Genomic DNA, 14509 nt, shown 5'->3' on the forward strand with positions numbered 1-14509 from the left:
GGTGCTCCCACAGTAATATTTTCATAAGGCTTGAAGCTAACTACTAGTGATTCACTAATTAAGATGTATAGAGAACCTGAAATGCCCTGTCTTTAACTATGTTAATATAATTGTTAAAACTATATAAAAAGCATGAAATGAGAACCAATAAAACTAGTGCATCAGATATATGACACTGCCATCAAACAATTATTCTGAAGCTCCAAAAAACCAAAACATCCTCGAGCTAGTATAAGAATGCATGTGCTTTTGTACTAAAAAAATATATATATATATATATATATATAGAAAACAGAAAATAAAGTTAATGAAAAGATGCTCCCTTCTAATGTAGTAATTCAGAGTACTGAAATTGTACTTTTTACAGCACTCTAACAAGTGAAAATTTTAAAGATCTGTTCACTAAACATGTGTAAGGTAAAACTAAACATGCATCCTGTCCTATTAAAATGATACATCTATCCCAAATGTCTTTTACAGCCCAACTAATCATTTAAGAACATCTTTTCATAAATGATTAAAAATATGAAAACACTTAACCTAAAGGATCGTAGCATTTAGGTTGTGAAACTGTGTTGTGAATTTTGTAAGAACTGTCATTTTGTTCTTAACGTTGAAGACTATACCATAGTTTCATAAATAACAGCATTTGTGTTTTATAATAAACATACCTGTATACAGAATTGTTTTTAATAGCATCTGCCCCCATCTCCAGAAATTGTTCATTTTAGTGTTATGTCATTTTAGTCATTAATGTCAGAATATTCTTATTCTGATAAAGATTTAATTTTTCACTTAATACTTCAGTAGAAAATATGTGAATAGACTGTATACCCCATTCCATATCTTTTAAAAACCTGAACAACATTCTTTTTAAATATCTGTTTTAAAAAATATTTAGGTAACAAGAGTGACTGTTTTATCATGATTAAACTGGTATTAAATTTACAGGCATAAGTAAAAAAAGTTAACCACTTAATATTGTAAAATAATAAAATGCAACATCATGTATGTATTTTACTAAGAAAGTGCACAGTTATATAAGCAGCAGATGATGAGAGCTGTGTCATGGAACATCTGGATATATCTTTATGTATATCCTTCAAAATCACATTCCTTTATACAATTTACAAATTTTAATTTAAATGTCACATATTCTCAGCTAACATTTAAATTAGTTTTTATTGTACTATTTCAATTCTATTATAAACCGTGAAATACCTTCAGAAACTGCTGTGAGGTTAAGAAGAGTTCCCTTCTTTTGAGTCTATAATTATAAGACATTAAATGAAATATTTATTAAATGTTCTATTTGAGAAATATACTCTCACCTTGAACATATTCAAATTCAAGACCTATGTTACGACAGAATGAAGATTTATGAGGACAATTTTATAATAGTTGAGAAGATAATGAGAAGATAAAGTCTGTAAAGACCATGTAATGATAAGGAAAACACCTGACCAGAATATTACAGACTGGTAGATTTGACATTTTACCAAAGGACAGTAATGTTTGATGTTCTATTCCCTGCAGAACTCTGAATCCAGTTAATAGCAGGAGGGAAAAAGCAGCAGCATTTCAAATGTCCATACTCTGATTTCTAAAAGACACCGTGTAGGTAAGACGAAAATCACATTTTACTTCAAGTGATATAAGTCTTTGAAATGAAGGCTCCGCTATCTTTCAAGACTGAAAGGATATCACAGTGTTGATTTTATAGACAAAGTAGGATCTGTTCCAGTATACTCTAGTGAAATAATTCACATATGGAGAATAGTTAATTTTGACCTCATGACAAAATCGCCCATATTTTGAGTAGGTTAACTTGTCACCTTCTTCGCAAACCACCTATCAAAAGATACAAAACAGTATTAAAAAGGTTATGAAGTTTATAGGAGAAAAACAATCAATGTACAAGTGACTATTTATATAAAAAATACATGGCGGGACGCCTGGGTGGCTCAGTTGGTTGGGCGGCTGCCTTCAGCTCAGGTCATGATCCCAGCGTCCTGGGATCCAGTCCCGCATCGGGCTCCTTGCTCAGCAGGAAGCCTGCTTCTCCCTCTGCCTCTGCCTGCCACTCTGCCTGCCTGTGCTCGTTCGCTCTCTTTCCCTCTCTCTCTTTCTGACAAATAAATAAATAAAATCTTTAAAAAAAAAATAAAAAAGTAAAAAAAAATACATGGCTACACAAGGACTATCTCACATTGATTAGCAAATCTAGAACCCTCTTTATAAGAGAGTCACTATCTCCATTAAGCTCTTCAGCTTCTCCTAGAGATTGAGACTAGTATAAAGTGTTTCCGATTTTCTTTTGTTTTTTAAAAGATTTTATTTTATTTTAAAAGATTTTATTTCAGAGAGAGACCTGGCAAGCAAGGGAAGATAAGCAGGGGGAGTGGGAGAGGGAGAAGTAGGCTTCCTGCCAAGCAGGGAGCCCCACACAGGGCTCGATCCCAGGACCCTGGGATCATACCCTGAGCTGAAGGCAGACACCTAATGACTGAACCACCCAGGTACTGTTTCTGATTTTCAAAAAGATTTTAAAATCCTCAAATATAGAAGACTGTCTCCTCAGTTAATTATCATTCCTCTGACTTATCTACTAAGACTGAGAAATGGACATATTTTTAATATATGTTCAAACTCTTCTCCTTATATAGAAATGACTATTATCTAGTAAGCAAGTTTTTGTGACTTATCCAGTGCAAACCTTTACATTCTCATCTTAATGATGTTCACTAAGATAGCTTAACTAGCTTGAAGGGTTTTCTACACTAAAACATTAAACATTCTTCTAATGCTTGGAAAGATGTCAGAGAACCAACTTTTAGAGTAAAAGGATGGAGTAGCTTTAAGTCCATGCCTGGTTATTACACGAAAGAAGAAATAATTTGATCTCAAAATGGAGCAGAAAGATGGCCAAGATCAGAATTAACAGGCTCCAGATAGCAGGTAGCAACACAGCAGTAATTACTGAATACCTGATGTTTAATAAAATCCCATTTTGTCACCAATTAAGGTGAAGATCACAGATATCAAGTACCAACAGAGAAAATTCAAAATACATGCAGCAGAACACAGAATACGTTTATATTACAGGTTTATAGGGTCATGATGAAAGACAAAAGTGGAAATCATAAAAACTAATTTCTCACCTCCAAACTGGTCTGGGACAATAAGAGAAAGAACTTATTTAGGAAAAGACAGAAAAAAATCTTGGCTGCAACCCATATAGAACATGCATGTCAATTCAGAATTGGCAACTGAAATTCTTCTAAGGTCCCTCAAACCCAACTTTCCAAGGAGTAAAGACACCCATTCCAGACAACACTAATTACCAGATATACAAACTCCCCTGTCTTTCTTTTAGTTGTCAAATATATAAGGTACATACTGCAGGCTGAGAAGTAAGAAAGCTTGGTAAAACAGGCAAATCAATGAAAAATTAAAATACAGCTATAGCTAAATCCTTAAAACCGAGGTAGCTCTGAATACACTAATTTTTGTGGATATCAGGGACTGTGATAACTTAGCAAGCGATTTTTCTAGCTATGAATCAAATTATCAGAAAATTCTCAACATAATAATGTAACAACACAACCAGCTGCTCTTTTTTTTTTTTTTTTTAAGATTTTACTTATTTATTTGACAGAGAGAGAGAGGTCACAAGTAGGCAGAGAGGCAGACAGAGAGAGAGGGGGAAGCAAACTCCCTGCTGAGCAGGGAGCCTGATGTGGGCCTTGATCCCAGGACCCTGAGACCATGACCTGAGCTGAAGGCAGAGGCCCAACCCACCGAGCCACCCAGGCGCCCCCAGCTGCTCTTTAGATTATAAGTTAAAATAAAATCATCATTCAAATCAAATTATGCCATCTTCTTTTTTTTTAAGATTTTATTTATTTATTTGACAGAGTGAAAGAGATAGCGAGAGAAGGAACACAAGCCAGGGAGTGGAAGAGGGAGAAGCAGGCTTCCCACTTAGCAGGGAGCCCGATGCAGGGCTCGATCCCAGGACCCTGGGATCATGACCTGAGCCAAATGCAGATGCTTAACGACTGAGCCACCCAGGTGCCCCAAATTATGCCATCTTTTGTACATAAATGTGGAACATAAACAAATACAGGCAATGAATAAGGAATCCAGGTATTGGTAGAATTATTTTTTTCTGCAAACTGCCCAAATTTTCTTTTGTACATTGGAAAAAATGGGGCACCTGGGCGGCTCAGTCATTAGGCGTCTGCCTTTGGCTCAGGTCATGATCCCAGGGTCCTGGGATCAAGTTGCTCATGGAGCTCCCTGCTCAGTGGGGAGCCTGCTTCTCTCTTTGCCCCTCCCCCTGCTCTCTCACAAAAATAAAATCTTAAAAAAAAAAACAACAAACCACTTCAAAGTACTTTTAATGTATTCCCCCACTGTTAAAGGACTTTTTTTTTTTTTTAAAGATTTTATTTATTATTTGAGAGACAGTGAGAGAGAGCATGAAGGGGAGAAGGTTAGAGGGAGAAGCAGACTCCCCATGGAGCTGGGAGCCCGATGCTGGACTCGATCCCGGAACTCTGGGATCATGACCTGAGCCAAAGGCAGTTGCTTAACCAACTGAGCCACCCAGGCGCCCCTGTTAAAGAACTTCTAATTATATTCTTACTTAAGGTCTAGAAATAAAGTTTGATGAGTAAAAGTTTAAAAAAGTTATTTTTCTCAAAAAGATTTAACTTCTCAAATGGTTACTTACGTGGCCATTTGCAATGTCTAATAAATCTTTAACCCTACATCCTCTTGTGGTTCCCACCTCATTGCAGATAGCATCCTCTACAATTAGGTAATTAGCCTTGTAGGATGTCAGTATTTTATAAATATCCTCAGCAGATCGCTTTGAATAGATTTGATAGATCTGAAAGAATATAATTAAAACAGTAATTTTAAAACATTTAAAACTTGTTATTTGAAACTATACGTTGAACATCTACTATGACTTAGTATTCAGCACTATCTCTGGAAAATAAAGATATTCACTAAGACTTGATTCCTGCCCTTAAGAAGCTTATGGTCATAATTCATTCATTGTCCACTCTGTATCTTCTTTGGAGAAATGTCATTCAAGTCCTTTGGCCATTTCCTCCCCAGATTTGTTGAAATATAATCGACATATAACATTTTGCAAGTTTAAGGTGTACAATGTATTGATTTGACACACTTAAATGTGGGATTTTTTTCTTAAGATTTTATTTATTTATTTGACAGAGAGAGAGAGAGACATCACAAGTAAGCAGAGAGGCAGGCAGAGAGAGAGGGGGAAGCAGGCTCCCCACTGAGCAGAGAGCCCGATGGAGCCTTGATCCCCAGACCCTGAGATCATGACCTGAGCTGAAGGCAGAGGCTTAACCCGAGCCACCGAGGTGCCCCGACACACTTAAATGTTGCAAAATGATTACCACCATAACATTAGCTGGCACCTCCATTGTGTCACATAATTAACATTTTTTTTATGAAAACATTTAAGATTTATTCTCTTAGCAACTTTCAAGTATATAATACAGTACTGTTAACTATAATCACCTTACTAACATTATCCCCAGAACCTATTCATCTGATACATTGAAGTTTGTAAACTTTGATTAATATCTTCCCATTCCCCTACCCTCCAGCCCTCGGCAACCACCACTCTATTCTCTGTTTCTATGAGTTTGGCTTCTTCATACCTTTTTTATATCTTCCATATATAAGGAGTATCATATAGTTATTTGTCCTTATCTGACTTCTTTCACTTAGCGTAATGCCTTCAAGATTCATCCACATTGCTGCAAATGTGCTTTGCTCAATTCCTAATTGGCCTGTCTTTTTATTATTGAGTTATAACAGTTCATATGAGTTTTACTACCATGTACAGAGTATTTTATACTCATTTATACAAGAGATAAAATCAGCAAGGTTAAAACATTATTTGACCACTGTCATAAAATACTGAGTGAACAAGAATGCTTAAAACTCGTGTCTTGGGGGACGCCTGGGTGGCTCAGCTGGTTAAGCAGCTGCCTTCGGCTTGGGTCATGATCCCAGCGTCCTGGGATCGAGTCCCGCATCGGGCTCCTTGCTTGGCAGGGAGCCTGCTTCTCCCTCTGCCTCTGCCTATGCTCGCTCACTCTCTCTCCCTCTCTCTCTCTGACAAATAAATAAATAAAATCTTTAAAAAAAAAAAAAAACAAAAAAACAAAAAACTCGTATCTTGGGGCACCTGGGTGGCTCAGTCAGTTAAGTGTCTGCCTTTGGCTCAGGTCATGATCCCAGGGTCCTGGGACCCAGTCCCATATCTGGCTTCCTGCTCAGCAGAGAGCCTGCTTTTCTCTCTCCCTCTGCTGCTCTCCCTGCTTGTGCTCTCTCTGTCAAATAAATAAATAAAATCTTTATTAAAAACAAACAAATAGGGGAGCCTGGGTGGCTCAGTGGGTTAAGCCTCTGCCTTCGGCTCAGGTCATGATCCCAGGGTCCTGGGATCGAGCCCCGCATCGGGCTCTCTGCTCAGCAGGGAGCCTACTTCCCCCTCTCTCCCTCTGCCTGCCTCTCTGTCTACTTGTGATCTCTCTCTCTCTGTCAAAGAAATAAATAAAATCTTAAAGAAAAAAGAAAATAACTTACTAACATATTGCTCAAGCTGGAGCTTGGGCAAGTGAGACGTAAGCGTCATTAGCTTTAAAAAAAAAAAACAAAAAAAAAACCAAATAAATAATCAGGGTGCCTGGGTCGCTTAGCTGGTTAAGTGTCTGCTTTCGGCTCAGCTGGTGATTCCACCATCCCAGGATCAGGCCCTGCACTGGGTTCCCTGCTCCTCGGGGAGCCTGCTTCTCCTTCTTCTGCCTGCCACGCCCCCTGTTTGTGCTCTCTCTCTCTCCGTCACATAAACAAATAAAATCTTTAAAATAAATAAAATAAAATATTCATGTCTTGGTTCCTGGTGTTTTTCATTACAATTCTGCTGCTCTTGTAAGATCGTAAGTTCTAGATCTTATTAAATAATAAGGTTTTTCAGTTTTTCTGAAATGCTAACATTGGACTAGCTCTTGCTATCCTTCAGAAAATAATAAAATCACAAATGTTAAGCCCAAAGTACCACATACTATATGCCCTAGAAATACCGAGATTTGAAATCCAGACTGGACAACATCTCAACCTATTTGATACTCAGCAGCCGCCTACTCCATGTTATGGTTGCTGTCCACCCAGCACCCTGAAGTCCGATGTCCACCAACATGAGAGAGATACTCAACTGAATATTCTGTGATAAACAGAAGGCTAATAAACCAAGAGGAAGTTTCTCCCTCATTTTACTTTTATATACATTCCAATGGGAATAGTTCCATCCAGTCTATATCTATTTGTTGTCACATAGATTTTTATTTATTTTTAAATTTTGAGAAACTGTAACATACTCATGGCACATTAAAAAAAAAAAACAACCCACCCCTCTGCAATGGCAATAATATTACCGATAGGGTTTCTCAATCTCAGCACTACTGACATTTTACACTAGATAATTCATTGCTGGGACAGAGGAAAACAGTTCTGTGTATTGCTGCATGTTTAGCAGTATCCCTGATTCACCACCCACTAGATGGCTATAGAATTCCTTCTATACTTGTGACAATCAAAATGTCTCCAGACATTGCTGAATGTCCCCCAGAGGCATAAAAGTCCCAGGTTTGAGAATCACTAGCCTAGGAGATTATACAAAGATTAATCATATGTCGTGAATTATAGATAGCATCAAATTCAAATTATATGGTCTTATTTACGGAGTTTGATTTGAATTTTAATTTAACAAATTTATTCAGCACTTACTATATACTAGACACCATAGAGAAAGACAAAGATTTGAAAAAAAAAACATGGTTCCTATCCTCATAGTCAAGTCACATAAAACATAAACTCTAAAATGTTTAAATTTAATTAGAACCCAATTAAAAGTCTGACCTAATTATAAGTGATTCTGAAATTCTGTATTAGGAAAAGACTAATCATAAGATAACAAAGAAATCCACAAAAAATAAAATTCAGAAATACACTCTCCATTCTGTTTAAGTGACTCCACCCTTTCAAAGTACAGCAAATACTAGTCAAAAAGGCAGCTGTTGTCTCTAAGGTAAATCACTGCCAGGTAGATCTCTTCATCTCTGACCTCTCCCTGCTTCAATCTGTTTTCTGCGCTGACCATAATTAACTCTAAAACAGATCTAAGCATTCCATTCCCAGGCTTACTAAAGGTCTTTGATAATTCCCAAATGCCTCAAGGGTGAGTCTAAATTCTTCAGCATGACAGTCTAGGCCCTTCAGAATTTGGCCTCATTGTATTTTCTAGTTTCATGGCTATACAAATTTCATAGCTCATGTTACTTTTTCAGCCTGGAATCATATGCATTCTTCTTCCAAACAAGTTTCTACTAGTCCTTCAAAGCCCAGATCAATGGAATGCCCTTTATGAAGACTTGGATTTTTGTAGGCAGCATTGACTGTTCCTCCTTTTGAGCTCCTCTTTGTATATTCTATGTTTCTGTGTGTGTGTGTGTGTGAGTGTATGTACAATATTTAGTATTTAAATAACTACTATCTAAGGTCTACTATGTTTTAAGCATGGTGTATTATCTGTAATTGTCACAACTAGGACGTAAGAACTTCCTAGATTCAGACTCAGAAACTTCTCAAAATTAAAGAAATCGGGGCACCTGGGTGGCTCGGTCATTGAGTGTCTGCCATTGGCTCAGGTCATGATCCCAGGGTCCTGGGATTGAGCACTGCATCAGGTTCCCTGCTTGGCAGGAAGCCTGCTTTTCCCTCTCCCACTCCCCCTGCTTGTGTTCCCTCACTTGCTGTGTCTCTCTCTGTCAAATACATAAGTAAAATATTTAAAAAAAAATTAAAGAAGACACGGATAAAAGGAAAGATATTCTATGCTCATGGATTCAAAGAATTAATATTGGTTTTTTTTAAAAGATTTTATTTATTTCTTTGACAGAGCGAGATCACAAGTAGGCAGAGAGGCAGGCAGAGAGAGAAAGAGGAGGAAGCAGGCTCCCTGCCAAGCAGAGAGCCCGACGTGGGACTTGATCCCAGGACCCTGAGATCATGACCTGAGCCAAAGGCAGAGGCCCAACCCACTGAGCCACCCAGGCGCCCCAAGAATTAATATTGTTTAAATGTACATACTACCTAAAGCAATCTACAGATTCAATGCAATCCCTATCAAAATTCCAATGGCATTTTTCACAACAAACAATCCTAATGTTGTATGGAACCACAAAAGACCCTGAAGAGAGAGCAATCTTGAAAAAGAACAAAGCTGGAGGAATCATGCTCTCTAACTGCACACTATATTACAAAGCTATATTAATCTAAACAGTAGGGTTTCAGGATAAACAGACACAAAGATCAATGGAACAAAACAGAGAGCCCAGAAATAAACTCACATATACATGTATAGAAAATACATGGTAAATCAATTTACAACAGAGTCAAAAAATACACTCAGAAAAGGACAATCTCTTCAATCAACAACACTGGGAAAACTGCAAAGCCACATGCAAAAAGAATGGAACTGAACCTATCATACACAATACACAAAAATTAACTCAAATGGATTAAAGTCTTGAATGTAAGACCTGAAACCATAAAACATCTACAAGCAAACATAGGTGGCAAGTTCTTTTTTTTTTAAGATTTATTTATTTGAGAGAGAAAGAGAAAGAGCAGGGAGAGGGGCAGAAGGAGAGGGAGAAGAGGATCCTCAAGCGGATTCCCCACTGAGCTCAGAACCCACTGCAGGGCTCAATCCCAGGACCCTGAAATCACGATCCCAGCCTAAACCAGGAGCCAGACCCTCAAATGACTGAGCTGCCCAGGTACTCCAGGTGGTAAGCTCTTTGACGTTGTTCTTGGCGATGATTTTTTTCGGATTTGACAGCAAAAGTAAAGGCAACAAAAGCAAAAATAAACAAGTGGGACTACATCAAACTAAAAAGCTTCTGCAGAGCAAAGAAAACCATCAACAAAATGAAAGGCATCCTAATGAATGGGAGAAAATATTTGCAAATCATATATGTGATCAGAGGTTAATACCTGAAATATATAAAGAACTCATACAGCTCAATTAAAAAAAAATCTGTGAGGCACCTGGGTGGCTCAGTTGGTTGGGCATCTGCCTTCGGCTCAGGTCATGATTCCAGGGTTCTGGGATTGAGCCCTGTGTCATGCTTCTCCCTCTCCCTCCCTGATGTTCATACCCCCCCCCCAAAATAAATAAAATCTTTTTAAAAACCTCATTAAAAAATAGGCAGAAGATCTAAGTAGACATTTTTTCAAAGAAGACATACAGATGGCAAACAGGTACATGAAAGGGGGCTCAACATCATTTTATCATCAGAGATACACAAATCAAAACCATAATGAGATACTACCTCACATCTGTCAGAATGGCAAGTATCAAGAAGGCAAGAAATAAGAAGTGTTGACGAGACTGTGGAGAAAAGGGAACCCTTGCACTGTGGGAAGGTAAAGTAGTGTAGCCACTAATGGAAAACAGTATAAAGTTTCCTCAAAAAAATTAAAATAGAACTGCCATATCATCCAACAATTCCACTTCTGGGTATTTACCCAAAGGAAATGAAAACACTAATCCAAAAAGATACATGCAAACCCATGTTCACTGCAGCATTATTTACAATAGCCAAGATATAGAAACAACTTAAATGTCCATCAATGAATGAATAAAGAAAATGTAGTATATATGTGTGTGTGTATTTATAAACAGGAAATTATTCAGCCACAAAAAAGAAAAAAATTTTGCCATTTACAACAATACGGATGACCTTGAGGGTATTATGCTAAGTGAAATAAGTCAGAGAAAGACAAATACTATATAATCTCACTTATATGTGGAATTTATAAACGAAAACAAAAACATCCAAGCTCACGGATACAGAGAACAAATTGGTGGTTGCAGAGATAAGGGGTTAAATGGGTAAAGGGAGTCTACAAACGTCCAGTTACAAAACAAATGTAAAGCATAATGACTATAGTTAATAACACTGTATTGCATATTTAAAAGTCGCTAAGAGAGTATATCTTAAAAGTTCTCATTATAAGAAAAAACTTTTTTATAACTATGTACGGTAATGGATGTTAACTAGACTTGTGGTAACCATTTCGTAATATATAAATATCAAATCATTACATTGTACACATGAAACTAATATACTGTTACATGTCAATTATACCTCCACTTAAAAAAAAAAAGAGCTATTGTGGAAATGCAAAAAAAAAAAGAAAGAAAGAAAGAAAGAAAAGAAAAGAGGTGTCCTGGCTGGCTCAGTCAGTAGAGCCTGCGATTTTTGATTTCTTGATCTCGGGGTTGTAAATTTGAGCACCATGTTGGGCGCAGATATTAGAAGTGCTCAATCACTATATTGTATACCTGAAACTAGTATTATACTATATGTTAATTAACTGAATTTAAATAAAAACTTTTAAAAATCTTAAAAAAAAAAAAAAGAAAAGAAACTTGTTCAAAGTCACAGAGCTAGCACAAGGCAGAAGTAGCATTTGAGTCCAGGTATTCTAATTCCATAGTCTGCATTCTTACAGTCTAAATTCTATATTGCTATACTACCTCCTTAGCTTAGAGCTTGATTAAAAACCATATGAAATTCTCTCCAACTGAAAAACAGAATATTTGGAATTCAGGTTCAGTTAGTCACTGCTCTCAGATATGAAGTTACCATTTATATCCAGACTAAACATTCAAATATATTCTCTGAACAGTAAAAAATTAGATTATCATTCTAATATTATACTAAGTTATCAGTAACAGCTCATACTGAAAAATAAACCACAGTGAGTAGAATTTTAGCTTGGAAATACAAAATGCATCAAGATATTAACTGAGAGCCTGACTTCCTTCAATAATTTGATTGAGAACAATGATATTTTCCAAAGAGGACACATCAGTTCCCTTGAAACTTTGTGGAAAATTAAAGGTTTCTCCTAGAAACATCAATACTATTCATAAAATAAAGAAATTACTATTTTAATTTTGGTTCTCCTCTTGCTTAAACATACTACACAGCTTTTCAAAAACTAAAGCTAATTAACTCTTTCTAAAATTGTTTGGATATTCCTAGCTAACCAAGAACATATACATCATTACAGAGCTACATTAAAAATAAAGAGCAATGTTAAAAAGATCCAAACGTGTAATCGAAAATGCCTTACATTTTCATTTCTCTTGAGAAGATCATCATCATTGTAAAGAGGCAAGCTAGTCACCATCCATCCAGTGCATAATTTAATGGCACCCATTAACTGTGGACTCCCTGCAAACACGGCTGCAACTGGAGCTTGCCTTCTGTAAAGAGACACACAGATTTACACACTGAAAAGTAAGTATACTGTTTAGATCACTGATTTATACCCAACTCTGATATAGCACGCAACTCAACAATGTATTGTATATTTGAGTTTCAATGTCAGCGTTTACTTCATTTACAAATTCCTTTAAAAAAGAACTGTGCACTTACTATGTGCCAGGAACTATTTTGAATGCTGAAAATACAGAAATTTTTTTAAAGCAGGGATGAAGATGAGGTCCCTGGTTTTGAGAGAGACTGGAAGGAGGACAATAAACATATAGGCCAGGTTAATACCACTAAAAAATATGCAGGGTATATATAATGACAGGAATTTACTACTTTACATAGTGTGGTCAATTCACTGGTGATTATGTGAATTCTCAAATTTATCGTTCTGTGAATATTAACTACCACAGCCCAAATTCTTCCCAATCCATCCACCTTCCTGCTTCTTCCCTACCTTTACCATATACCTGTTTTCAGATAACACATGTAGTTCTCCACTTTGAACCACGATCCAAAGTCCCAGACAGATGCCACTTACAAAACTAAAAGCAGATCCTGAAGGATTGCTCCAATGTCTTTACTTATTTAATCACTTCCTGTATTCAACATTAACCTACACAGTCTAGGAACAATGTCAAGCTCTGGAAATAAAAGGCGGCATATAACCACTGTCCTCAGGGCACACCCAATAATAGGGAAACAAACATGAAACAGGATAATTACACCATGGCAATATATATGTCTGCCTGATGCACAATGTTTAATGTTCAGGACCCTGTGCTGGTTTTGAAAATATTGTGATAAATCACAAACCCAGAATCAATTTCCTCTTTTGTTAGTAACAATGCAAAGCTATACAGTCAGTGTTCCACATGGCAAATACAATTCACAGAAAATATTAACAGGCAATAATTAAGAGTGATCAAAAGAAAACAATTTTTAGACATATGAAGGGTGTATTTACAGTAACAACACTTTATGATAAAACAAATTCTCATTTCTATAAATCTATTCCTCATTCTAGAAACATTTTTGTCCCCCCCCCCCCCATATTTTCCTGGCTATTTTTGATAGTGTTTCATTCCTTTTTCATGTTTTAGTTTCTTCTTCTAGGTCTTAAATAATTTACAATGTAGTTCATTTTATAATGTCTATCCATGGGGTAGACTAGTCACAAAACGGCTACAATGATTCTTCTCCTATACCTATGCTCTTGGAGCAAATGCTGGTCTTGGTCATGTGACCTGCTTTGGCCAACAGAACAACATAAAGTGAGCAGAGACTTTAAAAATGCTTGACATTGGGGCGCCTGGGTGGCTCAGTGGGTTAAAGCCTCTGCCTTTGGCTCAGGTCATGATCCCAGGGTCCTGGGATCGAGCCCCATATTGGGCTCTCTGCTCGGCAGGGAGCCTGCTTCTCCCCCCCTCTCTCTGCCTACTTGTGATCTCTGTCAAACAAATAAATTAAAAAAAGAAAATGCTTGACAGTGGCATCTGTGTTCTCCTATTGCTCTCTTGGGAACTCTCCAACCACTACCTTGTGAATGAGCCCAGGCTACCTGGCTGTATGATGAGAGACTCATGACCAAGTCAATTCCATCCCTTCAGCTGATACCTTTAGACATATGAGAGGCCATGCCAGGCTACCCAGTCCTAGATCAGCTGGCCCAGACCAGAAGAATCCTCCCCACTTCCCTGACTCAGCTGACTGTCAAAATGGTGCAAAATAACAAGTGTTTATCATTTATAGCCACTAAATTTTGTGATAGTCTATTATGCATCAAAAACTGACATAAACAAGTTTTATTTTCAGAAATTGCTACAGGTCTGGGGGATCTGGCTGGTGCAGTCAGAAGAGCATGCAACTCTTGATCTCAGGGTCTCACTGGGTGTAGAGATTACTCAAGTAAATACATAAAATTAAAAAAAATTGCTAGAGGTCTAATTCTATTGTTGATCTCAAACAACAGCTAATTCTTACTGTATTAAACTGTTTCCTCATGTGTTTTGTAATTTTAGAGCTCATCTTCATGAAGTCTTATTTGTAGAAACCTGTGTAGCCTGGGTTGAGAACATTAACAGATACTCCAAACCACCCCAGGACCA

The 14509-nt window shown here is 37.2% G+C and overlaps 1 protein-coding gene across 1 annotated transcript in view; it reads right to left on the reverse strand.

Annotated features, from left to right (window-relative positions):
• Positions 1-772: 772 nt before the first annotated feature.
• Positions 773-14509, reverse strand: part of DPY19L4 (dpy-19 like 4) — a 69934-nt gene continuing 56197 nt past the window's right edge. The window contains exons 17-19 of the mRNA XM_080802635.1: positions 12262-12394; positions 4739-4897; positions 773-1851 (exon numbers count right to left, since the gene is read on the reverse strand). Of these exons, the coding sequence (XP_080658761.1) occupies positions 1687-1851; positions 4739-4897; positions 12262-12394 (457 nt within the window). The 3' untranslated portion in view covers positions 773-1686. The remainder of the gene's footprint in view (positions 1852-4738; positions 4898-12261; positions 12395-14509) is intronic.

The sequence above is a fragment of the Martes martes genome (assembly GCF_963455335.1).
Source record: "Martes martes genome assembly, chromosome: 4".
NCBI classification, from domain to species: Eukaryota; Metazoa; Chordata; class Mammalia; order Carnivora; family Mustelidae; genus Martes; species Martes martes.